Here is a 15,234-nt window from a genome sequence, read left to right as displayed (position 1 = left end):
GATGATGGGCAATTATATTTCTTTTTTTTTTAAGATTTTATTTATTTATTTGACAGACAGAGATTACAAGTAGGCAGAGAGGCAGGCAGAGAGGAGGAAGCAGGCTCCCTGCTGAGCAGAGAGCCCGATGCGGGACTCGATTCCAGGACCCTGAGATCATGACCTGAGCCGAAGGCAGCGGCGTAACCCACCGAGCCACCCAGGCGCTCTATATTTCAAAGACTCTATAATTGAGATAATTAGACCTGATATTGGTTTTAACTGACATCATATGATATATGTGTTCATACTAAGTAGAGCAAAAATACTTAAGCTTATAGTATTGTAATGATTTCCAAAGTGCATATTGAGTAAATATTAGTTGTCTTAATACCCTGGGTATTAAAATTTAAGACTTCTAACTGCTTATCATGTTTCATTTAAGAAATAATCTACAAAGCTGTTTGCAAGGCTTTTGTTCCATAGTCTTCAAAAAAAAATTCAGTATCATAGGAAGAAAAATAATGTTTCAGGTAATAGAGTATGTCACTGCATACAAATCCATTCTTACTTCAATCAAAAAAGAATATGATGGCTTTATTGAGACAGTGAAGGAAGGCCAAAGAGCTGCATTTTGTCTTCATGGAAAACTTAAAGCTTTGGCAGCAGAGCCCACAGCATTGGTGTATCACAGGAAAAGAACAATCCAACTTGAAGCAAAGTAAGTATATTAGTAAGTAGCCCAAAAGGTGATGATTGTTACTTGGTTGTATTACCTAGTCAGTGTAACTATAAACAGTGGTTCTTAGTCCCCCAGAATCCTAAGCATTGTAAATAGTAAGAAATTCTCAACTAGGTTTATAGTGAAATTGTCAAAAATAAGGAGATCCTAAAGGTAGTTACAGCAAGAAGCAACAACTTCCTTACCTTCGCGTCTGTGTTGTAGCATATATCAGAATTTCATTCCTTTTTAAGTTTCAGTAATATTCCATTGTATGAATATACCACATTTTGTTTATCTGTTTTTCTATTTATGGATACTTGGGTTGTTTCTACCTCTGTGGCTATTGTGAATAGTGCCTCTATGAACATTCATATGTAAGTATCTGAGTCCTTGCCTTCAATTCTTTTTTTTTTTTTTAAGATTTTATGTATTTATTTCAATAGAGAGAATGTGAGTAGGGAGTGGGGAGAGAATGAATCTCAAGCTGACTCATTTTTTTTAAAAGATTTTATTTATTTATTTGACAGACAGAGATCACAAGTAGGCAGAGAGGCAGGCAGAGAGAGAGTGAGAGAGGGAAGCAGGCTCCCTGCTGAGCAGAGAGCCCGATGTGGGACTCGATCCCAGGACCCTGAGATCATGACCTGAGCCGAAGGCAGCGACTTAACCCACTGAGCCACCGAGGCGCCCCTCAAGCTGACTCTTCGGATCACAGAGCCTGATACAGGCTCGATCCCTTGACCATGAGATATGACCTGAGCTGAGATCAAGAGTTGGATACTTAATCAACCAAGCCACCCAGGCACCCCAAGAGTCTGTTTACTTTTTTTTTTTTTTAAGATTTTATTTATTTATTTGACAGAGAGAGATCACAAGCAGGCAGAGAGGCAGGCAGAGAGAGAGGAGGAAGCAGGCTCTCTGCTGAGCAGAGAGCCTGATGCAGGGCTCCATCCCAGCACCCTGAGATCATGACCTGAGCCAAAGGCAGCGTCTTAACCCACTGAGCCACCCAGGTGCCCCATGTCTGTTTACTTTTAACATGCTCTTCTTCTGCAAGCATAAGGTTTTTGGTTGAGAGGCAGAGGGTATTTTATTTCCACAGTCCCTCTTTCATAAATACTGCAGGTTCTTACTCTGAGCGATCTGTAGGTACCAGGAACTCTGTATTGTAATCAGATGTGGGCAACAGTTCTCTACTGACAAACTTGTTTTTAATTTGCTAGAAACTGACATTTATATACTGAATTTATTTTAATCTGTTATTTCCTCCCAGGGCCAACATATCAGTGATAAACTAGACAGTGAACTTCAAATGATGCTTAAAAGAAATTTATACCAAGAGGTAGCTCTTGGTTTTTAAGATCCCCATTTCTTGGGGTGCCTGGGTGGCTCAGTGGGTTAAGCCGCTGCCTTTAGCTCAGGTCATCATCTCAGGGTCCTGGGATCGAGCCCCGCATCGGGCTCTCTGCTCAGCCGGGAGCCTGCTTCCTTCTCTCTCTCTGCCTGCCCCTCTGCCTGCTTGTGATCTCTGTCTGTCAAATAAATAAATAAAATCTTTAAAAAAAAATCCCCATTTCTGTAATAAGACAGTTTTATCACAAAGAGGTGCTATCCTTCCTCCAGCTCTAGGCTCAAAATTATTATCGAGGGCTGAATAATGGCCTCAAAGATATTAGGTCCTAATCCTGGAAACCTGGAATTGCTCCTTTACTTGGAGAAAGGGTCATTATAGATGGTACTATTTTAAGGATCTTGAGATGGGGAGATTATCCTGGATTATTCAGGTGGGCTTAAATACAATCACAAGTGGTTTTTTTTTAATTTTTTAAAAGATTTTATTTATTCATTTGACAGAGAAAGAGAGATCACAAGCAGACAGAGAGTCAGGCAGAAAGAGGGGGAAGCAGGCTCCCTGCTGAGCAGAGAGCCTGAAGTGGGGCTCTATCCCAGGGGCTCAATCCCAGGAACCTGGGACCATGACCTGAGCTGAAGATAGAGACCTGCCTTAACCCACTGAGCCACCCAGGCGCCCCTCCCTAGAGCTTCTGAGAGGAAGCATAGCCCTTTGATTTTGTCCCAGTGATACTGGTTGTGGATTTCTCATCTCTGGAACTGTAGGAGAATAGATTTCTGTTGTTTTAAGCTACCAATAAGTTTTTGGCAATTTGTTATAGCAGCTACAGGAAGCTAGTATAATTACAAAAATAATTTTAATTGCAAAGGTAACTTTCAACTATAGGGAATACATGTAGTACTTTATGGCCAGATTATTATGTTTAACACGTATGCATTTCCAGTAAGATTGTGAATTGTAGTGTAAGATTTTTTTTTTTTAAAGATTTTATTTATTTATTTGACAGAGAGAGATTACAAGTAGGCAGAAAGGCAGGCAGAGAGAGAGAGGAGGAAGCAGGCTCCCTGCAGAGCAGAGAGCCCGACATGGGACTCGATCCCAGGCCCCTGAGATCATGACCTGAGCTGAAGGCAGCGGCTTAACCCACTGAGCCACCCAGGCACCCTGTAGTGTAAGATTTTAATTGATGCTCTGAGAGAAAACCGTTCCTCACTTTTGAGGTTAATTTTTAATGGACGTTGTTTCAGAAACTTAACACCTCAGTCCATAATGGTTCAGAATGATACTTAGCCAAGATAAAGTAATGATTTAACCTGTTTTACTTTAAATCTTATGATTAAATAACTAAACTATTTGAAAGAAATGTAAGAAAGCCTTTCTGTTTTTTCAGAATGAGGGTTATTGAAAATAATTCCTCAAAGATTCAATTGCAAATAGACAAAATGAAACAACTTAGGGCAGAATATGAGGCAAAAGAATTAAGATATCATACTTTCTCCAAAGATCCTTCAAAACCTATTCCAGGTATGTATTTTGTTAAAAATGTTTGAAATCCCAACTGTTTTCAGTTGTTACCTATCATACAAATCAGTGTACATGTGCTGCAATGTGTGTGCCTGTAAGTGTACCAGGACTTTAGCCAGACTTCACGAACAACTTTAGCCTGGACTCCAGGTGGATATAAAGGAATGAGACAACTTCAACAACCTTGAAAGACAGAGAATTCCAGACTGGCCGGATTATATAAAGTGTAAGGGAAGGACTGTTAGAGTTTGGTTCCTGCATCAATGTCGATGTTATCTGCAAACCTATTAGAAATGCAGATTCTGGCTCCGCAGCAGACTTACTGTGTCGGAAACTCCAGGGGTGGGAGTTGGGGTGGGCGGGTGGAGTGGAGCTCAGCAGTGTTTTAGCAAGGCCTTCATGTGGTTCTCAAGTTTGAGAATTCTTGCTATAATATATGAAAAACCTATACTGTATTAAGTTCTAGTGAATATTGTTGATTCCCATTGATGTCAGCATTCACTGGTTCTTTATCTTCAGCTAAGCCACATTTTAAGAAATTGGAATATATCCTGGAATTCCTCAGGATGTTGAGAAGTTTGTACGATGCGTGGATAGAAGAATTGCAGATACTCATCTTGGAGAAAAGGGAGACTTGGAGAATAGCTAACTGTATTCAAAACTTTTAAGGATTTCAACTAGTGTTTATGCAGAGGCAGAATCAGTAAGTGGAAATTTTAGGAAGTCAGATTTGGTTTCATTAGAAGACACTCTGTCTTGAAAATAATGAACTGCTCCATACCAGAGGATTTCAGGTTGGACGACCATCCTGCATTTGGTGGAAGCAGGGACTAGATTCACTTTCAAATATAAAATTATGAGAGTCAAAGTACAAATAAGGTACATATTAATAAGTAGAGAGTAAGTCAAATTGATTAGATGCTGAGAGGATTCAGGGTAAGGGAATGATTAAAAACTGAGTAGGATAAATTCAGGGAGGTTTCTGGGAGAGAATTTTGATGTATGCCTTTAAAAACCAACAACTGGCCTCAATAAGGGAATCATTTCAAGTTTTGTGAATGGGTTGTTATGAATAATATGGGGGGGGACAATGAGGGATTGGGGACTGAGGGCTTGGCAGGTTTTATAGACTTTGCTTTGGAGGGAATAAACAGATTACCCTGGGGTTTGCCGTTGTAGGTTAATGGAATCGTTGGTTAGAAATCTTTGGACAAAAAGCCTGAATTGTTAGGCAGAAGCTCTTGGTGGAATTGACTAACAGTGGTATTTAAAGGTTGGAAAGGTGTGACAGTGAGGTTATTAAAACTTTTTAAGATGCAGGGGAGCCTGGGTGGCTCAGTCAGTTAAGCGTCCAACTCTTGAGTTCAAGACTTGACTTATTTATTTGACAGAGAGACAGAGAATACAAGCAGAGGGAGCGACAGAGGGAGAAGGAGAAGCAGGCTTCCTGCTGAGTGGGGAGCCCAACGTGGGGCTCAATTCCAGGACTCTGGGATCATGACCTGAGCCAAAGGTGGGTACTTAACCCACTGGCCACCCAGGCAGCCTTTGACTTTTGATTTCATCTCTGGTCCTGATCTCAGAGTCTTGAGATCAAGCCCCGGATTGAACTACACACTGAGCATGGAGCCTGCTTAAGATTCTCTCTTCCTCTCCCACTCCACAGCTTGTGCACAAACTCTCTCTCTCTCTCAAATATAAAACATAAAAAGCTTAAAAAGAACTTTTCAAGATGCCAGGTTTTGGATAATCAGCCTTCATTGATGATATGTTTAAAACTGCTACACATTTAAAATTGTGTGCTAATTCTGTTCATGTTCAGTAAGTTATAAGTTCATGCTACTGTTTCTTAATTATTTCTTAGCATAGCAAACTGTGATCTGTTTTGCTAAGACTTGCCATTTGAGCACAAGAGTCCCAAACATGGTTTCATTTTTGACTTGTTCCCTTTTTCCCGTAGGCATGACTCTCCAAGAATCTGTCAATTTAGTTGCTCTCACTAAATACCTGAAACATCTTGAAGATAAATATGCTGAAATTAAACAGGCTATGTTGAAAAAATACGTACCAATTCAGAGGAAGGCAGAGTTAGATGAGGAAATGATTGTGACATTAAAACGGAGAGATTTAGCTGAAAATCTGAACAAACAATTACAGTTTCGGTATGAAAATTGATTATATACTTTTTAAGTTTGAAGCATTTATTTGTGTTTATTCTTTTACTCCACTATTTGATTTTAGGTTCAGTATATTGATTTTTTTTTTACCTTTGTAGTCATCAGAGACTGCAGATTATTTCAAATGCACTTATTTCCTGGATAAAATCTGATATGAGCAGCTCATTTGAAGACTTTGTAGAGCATATTCAGAAAACTAAAAGTTTACCTGGTAATTTATCTATTTTTTAATTACCACAAATAATGGAAAACATCATTTTTTCCCTCCAGAAAGCAAAAGAGTGAGGATTTTCCTAGGCTAAGTTTAAAGAAATTAAAAAAAAATGTATTTCTGTTTTGTCTCTATTACCTTATGAGCTTCTTCCTTAAACAGCTAAGAGATAATTGGTAAATAAATAGTAGATGTGGTAAGCCAAAGAGAGTATACCTAAAACTGTACCTGAAAATACCGGAGACACAAACAGGGAGGCCACTCGGTTTAGGAAGAGATTGGTGCTTTTAGAAACCATAGCATTAAGTTGTTTATTCATTAAACATGTATATATTTATTATTTTCTACTGATTGATAATCTTAAATATTCTGTGGTGCTTTTTAGTAATTATAGGTGATGAAGGCATTGTTGAAGAACTGCTTGAAGACGATCCAGGCAAGGCAAAAGGAGCTGAAATTTTGCTTTGCTACATTGAAAGGCAAATATTTGAAAAGCTTTGATTTTTCTTGTTAAAATGTTACCACATTTATTTAATATTTATTTAAATATTAAGTAAATATTTAATATTTATTACATGTTTAGCATTTGTTTAGCATCTTGGTGAACTATAATCTCTAGATTTTGTATTTTTACAATTTTAGTCTAGCAAACAAATTGGAAAATAAACTAGAATTTTAAAAAATAGATTCTTTGTGTGGAAAATATTAGATGGGTAGTCCAGAAGATTTTTCAGAGGAGATATATTTAAGTTTTATTTATATAATATATTTGCATTTCCTAGCCATTAGCCTGATGTTATGAAATGTTTTTGAGAATGTCTTCTTGAGTCAGATTATCCTAATTCAGTCATTTTTTTCTCATTTCTCCCTAATGTTTAAGTTACTATATATAGTGTATGATAGAGACTTACAAAGACCTAAGACTGTTCTTTAAGAGTTAATTTATAGCTGTGAGTCCAAAATGTAAAGAATATATATAATATTCCTAGTCATATGTTAAACACTTTTAAATTGTGGATTGTCTTACTGATATAGTACAAAATGGGCAAAGGTCATTTTGGGGTGGCACCAAAGCCTGTGCTATTTCCTTACACTGTCTGCATCTCCAAGTTTATCAGGTTTAGATATGAGAGTAAAAGCCTTGTTGAGATGGAAAGTTTTATGTATTTTGGTTATTAGTATTATTTTGATGTTTTTCTCCTCTAGGGTGTCAAATTCATTTGTAACACTGTAAATCCTATTTGCCATAGTTTTATTAATTATGGGTAAGGGCTGATTTGAAGACAATCTGCCCTAGTAAGAGGAGTAGAGGCTTATTATTTTTTTTCTTGTGTTAGTCTTGTTATTAATTAGGAGTCTGATGTCTGGCAGAGTGACATAGGCTTCTGAATACCAAGGACACCTCTTGATCTTCAACTCCACGTTCTTGGTGTTTCAGTTACTGTTTCCCATAGGCTGAGTCTCTAAGCCGATTGTCCTCCTTTCCCCTGATATCCCTTTTCATCTGCAGACAATATGTGAGAAAAAAATCTAAGCTCATTGTGAATTCAGTTCAAGTTCTTTCCATTTTCTATGTCTTGTCATAAGTACTATAGGAAAAAAGTACAGGGTAAGGTTCAGTCTTCTGTCAGGTGAGAGTTTTATTCTGAGGATACAAAAAATGACAGAATATTAAAGAAAGAGTGAAAAAACATCTTCCTGAATGAATGAATCTAGATTTGATTTTTCTGTATTACTGTATTTAGTCTGTTTTAGACAATTCTAATTAGTTTTCTTTTTTGTGTGTACTATCATAATACATAACAAAATGGAACGTCTGTAGGTTCAGTGAATTAATGTCGCTTGGTGAATATGAAAAGGCGGCTTGTTTTGCAGCAAACAGTCCTAAAAGAATTCTTCAAAACATTGGGACAGTGAATAAATTTAAGGGTAAGCTTTTTTCTCTGAACCTTATGTATGTATGCAGATTGTACTTTTTTTCCTGATAGAATGGAAAGAGTATTGGAAGTAGGAGACTAAAGATCTAGGCTCTACCCCATCCCTGCTATTTACTCAGTTTCTTTAGCTGTCACATTGAGGGATTTGATTTGGTTTTCCACATTAAATGAGGAAATATTTCAAAGCATAAAGATAAGTGTGGAGAGACATACAACAGCCATGCACTTACTATCGGGATTCAGTAGATGTTAACATTTTGTCAAATTTGTTCTACTTCCTTTTAAAACAGCTTTGTTGTTTTAAGTTGACATACATGTAAAAAGTGTATGTATGTACACAGTCTGATAAATTTTGGCATTTGTGTCATCAAAAGTTCGCTCCTTGCCCTCAGTGATCCTTCTCTCTGACTCTTCCTCACTCTTCCCATCTTCCTCTCTCCCACAGCTTCCTCTCAGGGACAACCATAGTCTAATTTCTGTCACTTTAAAGCTAACATTAGTTAGCTTTTCCTAGACTTTTACCTAAATGGAATTACATAGTATGTAATCTTTTTTGACTGACTTCTTGCACTCAGGATCACTATTTTGAAATTCATACATGTGTTGCATCTATCAGTATTTCATTCTTTTTTATTGTTGAGTAGTATTCCATTGTATGAATAAAAATCCTTTATCAGATACATGATTTAAAAATATTTTCTCCCAGTCTGTGGCTTGCCTGTTCATTCTCTTTGAGTATCTAGGAGAAGTTATAAATTTTGTTGAAGTCCAATTTGTGAGCTTGTTTTTCTTTTATGGATTGTAACTTTAGTGTTATACATAAGAAATCTGTTTCTAATCTGCTGATTTTGACTCCAATGATTATGATTATGACTTTTTGGTAAGGATTTTATAGTTTTAGGTTTACATTTAAGTCTCTGATTCATTTTGAGTTAATTTTGATATGTGGTGCGAGGTATGAGTTAAGGCATTTTTTTTGCTGGTAGCTATCCAATTGTTCCATGATAGTTTACTAAAAGGACTTTCTCCACATAATTGCCATTGTTAAAAATCAGTTGTGCTTATATTTTTAGGTCTCTTCTCTTTCTCTGATCTGTTTTATCTTGATGCTAATACTACACTGTCTTGATTATTGTTGCTTTATAATAAGTGTTGACTTATTATAAAGTCAACAGAGTGTTAGACTTCAAACTCTGTTTTTCTTTATGAAGTTTAATTTGGCTATTCTGAGTCTTTCATATTTCTGTTTAAATTTTTAGAATCAGATTGTAAATTTCAATAAGAAATTCTGTTCAGGATTAGACATTGAACAACATTGGATATTTGGTCCAATGAACCCATAAACATGGTATATCTACATTTATTTGGGTCTTTAAAAATTTCTTTCAGCAGTGTTTTGTAGTTTTAATTTTTCAGGTTTTTTTTTTTTACATTGAAAAATTTAGTATTTTGCTTAAAAATTTTCAGACATCTTACAAATACCCAGGAACTCTTCCTTTGGATGTGTTCTGAAATTGGTGAAGTTAAAAGTGGTATTAATATATCCCTAAGGTTTTTTTTTTTCCTTCTCCCCTTGACTGATCTGCTTAAAGTAGGGAACATAAGTTTTAATAAAAGTCAAAGCATGCAATTAAGACATGCTTAAATAGGTATAATTACCAGTGAAATAGGAAAAGAGCCAACTTTTATTACTTTTCTAGGTATGTGGATCTTATGCTGAGAAATTCACCAGTATTAGGTGATACTTAATTGTTGTCTAGATAGTTGTTGTCTAAATAGTTTTATTTTAAAACTAAACTGCATTTTTAAGAACTGAGAGGCTCAGAAATAAATACAGAGGTATAAGTAAAGGAGGAATATACCCAGTGGAGGTTACAGTTACAGACAATTTTTCCTATTATTTTCATTTTATATGGAAATTTTTGATGTCAAATATATACAGCCTGTTTTTGATTAGTTTTCCCTCCAAAGCCCTTTAAATTCAACAGTTTGAAAAAAATGTGTTTTTTAAAAAGATTTTATTTATTTATGTATGTGTCTGAGAGAGAGGGAGAAAACATACAAGCAGGCAGAGGGAGAGAGAGAAGCAGGTTCCCTGCTGAGCAAGGAGCCTAATGTGGGACTCAATCCCAGGACCCTGGGATCAGGACCTGAGCCCAAGGCAGCGGCTTATCCAACTGAGCCACCCAGGCATCCCCAAAAAATGTTCTTTTACATTTATTTGAACATGAAAAATTTGTTGCCATATACATAATGCATATGAACATACATATTTACATATTTATAGAGATCATTTGTGAATTGTGTGTAAATGGCCTGTCTCATATTTTTGCATGCACAATTTTTGGTATTCTATCCTAGTGGATGTAATACAGAGTATAATCTTGTAGCTTTTATTCAGTGGACTCAAAGTCAAAAAACCATTCCAACAATTATTTATAATTAGATAACTGATTTTTAGTTCATGTTACCCTGCAGAAGTAGTCATACATCATGATTAATGACACTGTACCTTTGGGTGTTAAACTGTTAATTTTTATAAGTCTGAGATTTAAATTAGTGTATATAAAAGTAGCCAAAGCCTAAAGAATGATGACATAAGAGGTTTCTACCACAGAGCATTTATAGTTTCATAAGGGACACAGAGCAAAGAGAAGTGATTTTTTTTTTTAAAGATTTTATTTATTTATTTGAGAGAGAGAGAGTGTGAGAGAGAGCATGAGCAAGGAGAAGGTCAGAGAGCGAAGCAGACTCCCCATGGAGCTGGGAGCCTGATGTGGGACTCGATCCCGGGACTCCAGGATCACGCCCTGAGCCGAAGGCAGTCGTCCAACCAACTGCGCCACCCAGGCGTCCCGAGAAGTGATTTTTAATCTGTGTTTAGGTCTTGTACATCTTTTGTCAGCTTTATTTTTAAATATTTTATATTTATATTAAAATTTTTTTTTTCAATTTCCAAAATTGTTTGTTAGTAGTATATAGAAATACAATTGATTATTATATATTGATCTTGTATTCTGTGACCTCTTTAAACTTGTTTATTAATTCTAATACTTTTATTGTGTATTCCTAGAATTTCTACATAGCTAATTACATCATCTGCTAAGAAAGAGTTCCACCTTCTTACTTTCCAATATGGATGTCTATTATTTCTTTTTCTTGCCTTATTTCAGTGGCTAGATCTTCCATTACACTGTTGAATAGAAGTGATGAGAGCAGATATCATTGCTTTGTTTTTGATCATTAAGAATGATATGAACTGTAGATTTTTCGTAGATGCCCTTTATGAGGTTGATGAAATTCCCCTCTGTGATTGGTGAGAATTTTATCAGGGATGAATGTTAGACTTGTCAAATACTTTTTCTGCTTTTATTGAGGTGAAAATGTGGTTTTGTCTTTTAGCCTGTTAATGTAATTTATTGCCTTCCTGGGGAAAATTCCACAATTTAAAAATTAATTTATTATAATTACATAGCTGTATAACCATTTTCATAACTTAATTTTAGAACATCTTTCATTCCAAAGATAAACCTTATACCCATTAATTCCTCATTCTCTACCCCCTGCTCCCTCTCTAAACCCTAGGTAACCACTAATCTACTTGCTATCTATATAGATTTGCCTATTCTGGACTTTTCATATAAATAGGATTGTGCAATGAAGTTGTTTTTTTTTTTTGTCACTGGCTTCCTTCACTTAGCATGATGTTTTTGAGGTTTATTCATGCTATAACATGACTGTTCCATTGTATGGATACATAATGCATTTTGTTCATCCTTTTGCCTGTTGATAATAATTTGGGTTGTTTTTAATTTTTGGCTATTATGAATAATGCAGCTATGGGCATTTGTATACAAGTTTTTATGTGGACATATATTTTTATTTCTTTTGGGTAGATACCTAGGAGTGGAATTGCTGGGTTATATAGTAACTCTGTGTTAACACTTTGAGGAACTGCTGCTAAACTGTACTGTTTTTCATTCCCACCAGCAATATATGAGGATTCCAATTTCCTCACATTCTTACCAGCCCTTGTTAATGTCTGTCTTTTGTTGTAGCCTTTCGAATCCATGTGAGATAGTAATCTCATTGTGGATTGATTTGTTTATTATTTTTTAAAAAATTTAATTCCACTATAGTTAACCTACAGTGTTATATATTAATTTCAGGTGTATAATGTAATAAATCAAAAATTCTGTATATTACTCAGTGCTCATCAAGGTGAGTGTTCTCTCATTGTGACTTTGATTTATGAATCCCTAATGACTAATAGTGTTGAGCATCTTCTCATGTGCCTATTGGCCATTTGTATATCTTTGGAGAAATGTCTATTATTTGCCCATTTTAAAATTATGTTATTTGTGTTTTTATTATTCAGCTGTGAGAGTTCTTTTTATATCCTGGATAAAAATCTTGTATCAGACAGATGATGTGCAAATATTTTCTTCCAATCTGTGGGGTTTTTTTTCTTCTTCTTCTTTTAGTAATCTGTACATTCAAGGAGAGGCTCCAACTCACAATTCCAAGATCAAGAGTCACATGTTCTTCTGACTTAGACAGGTTCCCCTCTTTTCACTTTCTTGATGGTGTTGTTTTGTTTTGTTTTGTTTTTAAGTAGGCTCCGTGTCCAGCATGGAGCCCAGTGCAGGGCTTAAACTCATAACCATGAGATCAAGACTTGAGCCAAGATCAAGAGTTTGACACTTAACTGACTGAGCCACCCAGGTGCCCCTTGATGGTGGTTTTTGAAGCACACAAATTTTAATTTTATTGAAGACTAATTTACCCATCTTTTATTTTATAGCTGTGCTTTTGATGTTATATTTAAGAAGTCTTTGCCTAACTTAAGATCCTGTATTTCCTTCTAAGAGTTTTATATATTTAGTCTGTGATCTACTTTGAGTTAATTTTTGTGTATGGTGTAAGATAGTGATCCAAATTGATTCTTTTGCCTGTAGATATCTAGTTATCCTGGCACCATTTGTTGAAAAGACTGTTCTTTATCCATTGAATTGTTTTGGCCCCTTTGTCCAAAATCAATTGACTATAAATGTTTAGAGTTTATTTCTGGACTCTTAATTCTATTATATTTCCCTAGATATCTGTCCTATGTCAGTATCATATAATTTTGATTACTATAGCTTTGTAGTAAGGTTTGAAATTAGGAGCATGGCACCATTTTTCTCTTGATTAGTATTAGCATTGTATGTCTTTTCCCATATTCTTACTTTGGATCTATTTGTGTCTTTGCATTTAAAGTCATTGTCTTCTACATGCATCCTAATGCCTGATGTTGATAGCAACAATTGCCAAACTATGGAAAGAGCCAAATGTCCATTGGATAAAGAAAATATCTATATCTATCTATATGTTTGTGTGTGTGTGTGTATGTGTGTCTACTATATATATATACATATATACACAATGGAATATTACTCAGCCATCAAAAAGAGTGAAATCTTGCCATTTGCAATGACATGGATGGAACTAGAGTGTATTATGTTAAGTGAAATAAGTCAGTCAGAGAAAGACCAATACCACATTATTTCACTCATGTGGAATTTAAGAAGCAAAGCAGATGAACATAGGGGAAAAGGGGGAAAAAGAAGCAAACCATAAGAGACTTTTAACTATTGAGAATAAACTGAGGATAGGCCAGGAAAATGGACTAAATGGGTGATGGGTTTTAAGGAGGGTGCTTGTTGTGATGAGTACTGGGTGTTATTATATGTAAGTGATTAATCACTAAATTCTATACCTGAAACCAATTTTACCATATATATTAACTAACTAGACTTTAAATAAAAACTTAAAATTAAAAATAAATAAAGTCAGTGTCTTCTAAGAAACAGATACTGGGATTCTGTGGTTTTTGTGGGTTTTTTTGTTTTTGATTTTTTTGTTTTTTGGGTTGAAGATTTTATTTATTTATTTATTTATTTATTTGACATCCTACTCTTTTATACACTCTGACAATCTTTGCCTTTCAGTTGGAGTGTTTAGATCACTTACATTTAATGTGATTGTTGACATGGTTGCATTTTGTTTGTTCTCTCTTTTTCTTACCTCTTCTTTGTTACCACTCCCCCCCCCACTTTTTCTGCCCTCTTTTGGATTAGTTGAATTTTTTCATGATTCCATTTTTCTCCTTTGCTGATTATGAGCTGTAACTCCTTGTTGTCTTATTTTGGCTGTTGCTTTAGGGTTTGTAATTTCTATCTTTAACTTATCACATTCTACCCTCAGGTGATATTCTACCACTTGATGTACTATATAAAAATAATATGCTTCTAAATACTTATATTCATTGTGTATACCATTTCTGGTTTTCATTTCATGTAGATTCATATTTCCATCAGGTATTATTTTCCTTCTGGCTGAAAGACTACTACCTTTATTATTTTTTATAGTGCAGGTCTGCTGGTGGTATATTCCTTCAGCTTTTACAATTTCCATGTGAAGATTCTGAGGGAGATTATATTCTGTATTTCTCTCCTAGCTTCTAGGTGGCTGTCAACAATTTTTGGCATTCTTTGGCTTGTAGACACATCACTCCAGTCTCTGCCTCTCTTTTTACAAAGCATGTAATACTTAGTCATTAAATGTAATGTTTAATCCTAAGCATTAGTTATAAGTTATAAGCATGTAATTTTACATGTTTAAGCATATAATCTAAAATTATAAGGATGTAATTGTAGATTGAAATTTTTTGAAGATGCGAAGAGATGAAAATAATATTAAAAAAAAGCAAACTGTTATTTACTTAAAGTGTTCAACTCAAAAACTTTTCTTCTCTCTATAGCTGTTGGAAAGATTAGAGGCAAGCCTTTTCCATTACTCTTATTTTTTGAGGCCATCTTTAGTACAAGTCATGCATATAGACGTCCTATTAATGCAGAACTAACCCTGGAAGGAATCAAATGTGGATTATCTGAAAAACGTTTAGATTTAGTTATCCATTGGGTCACCCAGGAAAGGTAAGCAAAGTAAAGTTTTTAACTTAATTTTGATAGTTGGTTATTAAAGTTGTTTATTCTCAAGATTTCAATAGTTTTTTTATTAGTACATTATTTGAATATTTATCTCAGGTCACTGCTGCATTAATTGGTCAGAAAAGATTTACTAAGCATTCAAGCAGTGATGAGGCCTAGTCACAATGGGCCCAGATCAGGAGTTGAGTAATGGCAGTTCACAGATGATTCATGACCACTTTATGGCGGATAGAAGTTGATTAGTAAGGATAGAAAAGAATTAATCAGTGTAATGCTACTCAGAGGGATAAGGCAGGGACCTGGATCCAGACAGATTGTGGGTACATGTAAAGAATA

General features: G+C 35.3%; 1 protein-coding gene across 1 annotated transcript in view; it reads left to right on the top strand.

Moving 5' to 3' along the window:
* CLHC1 (clathrin heavy chain linker domain containing 1) overlaps positions 1 to 15,234 on the top strand; it is a 40,202-nt gene that overhangs the window by 11,095 nt on the left and 13,873 nt on the right. The window contains exons 2-8 of the mRNA XM_044263970.1: positions 513 to 700; positions 3,448 to 3,581; positions 5,542 to 5,743; positions 5,857 to 5,969; positions 6,355 to 6,448; positions 7,792 to 7,898; positions 14,709 to 14,883. Of these exons, the coding sequence (XP_044119905.1) occupies positions 3,449 to 3,581; positions 5,542 to 5,743; positions 5,857 to 5,969; positions 6,355 to 6,448; positions 7,792 to 7,898; positions 14,709 to 14,883 (824 nt within the window). The 5' untranslated portion in view covers positions 513 to 700; position 3,448. The remainder of the gene's footprint in view (positions 1 to 512; positions 701 to 3,447; positions 3,582 to 5,541; positions 5,744 to 5,856; positions 5,970 to 6,354; positions 6,449 to 7,791; positions 7,899 to 14,708; positions 14,884 to 15,234) is intronic.

The sequence above is a fragment of the Neovison vison genome, chromosome 8 (assembly GCF_020171115.1).
Source record: "Neovison vison isolate M4711 chromosome 8, ASM_NN_V1, whole genome shotgun sequence".
In the NCBI taxonomy this organism is placed as follows: Eukaryota; Metazoa; Chordata; class Mammalia; order Carnivora; family Mustelidae; genus Neogale; species Neogale vison.
The sequence above is the reverse complement of the archived record's forward strand: the minus strand, read 5'-3'. Positions and strand labels throughout refer to the sequence as shown.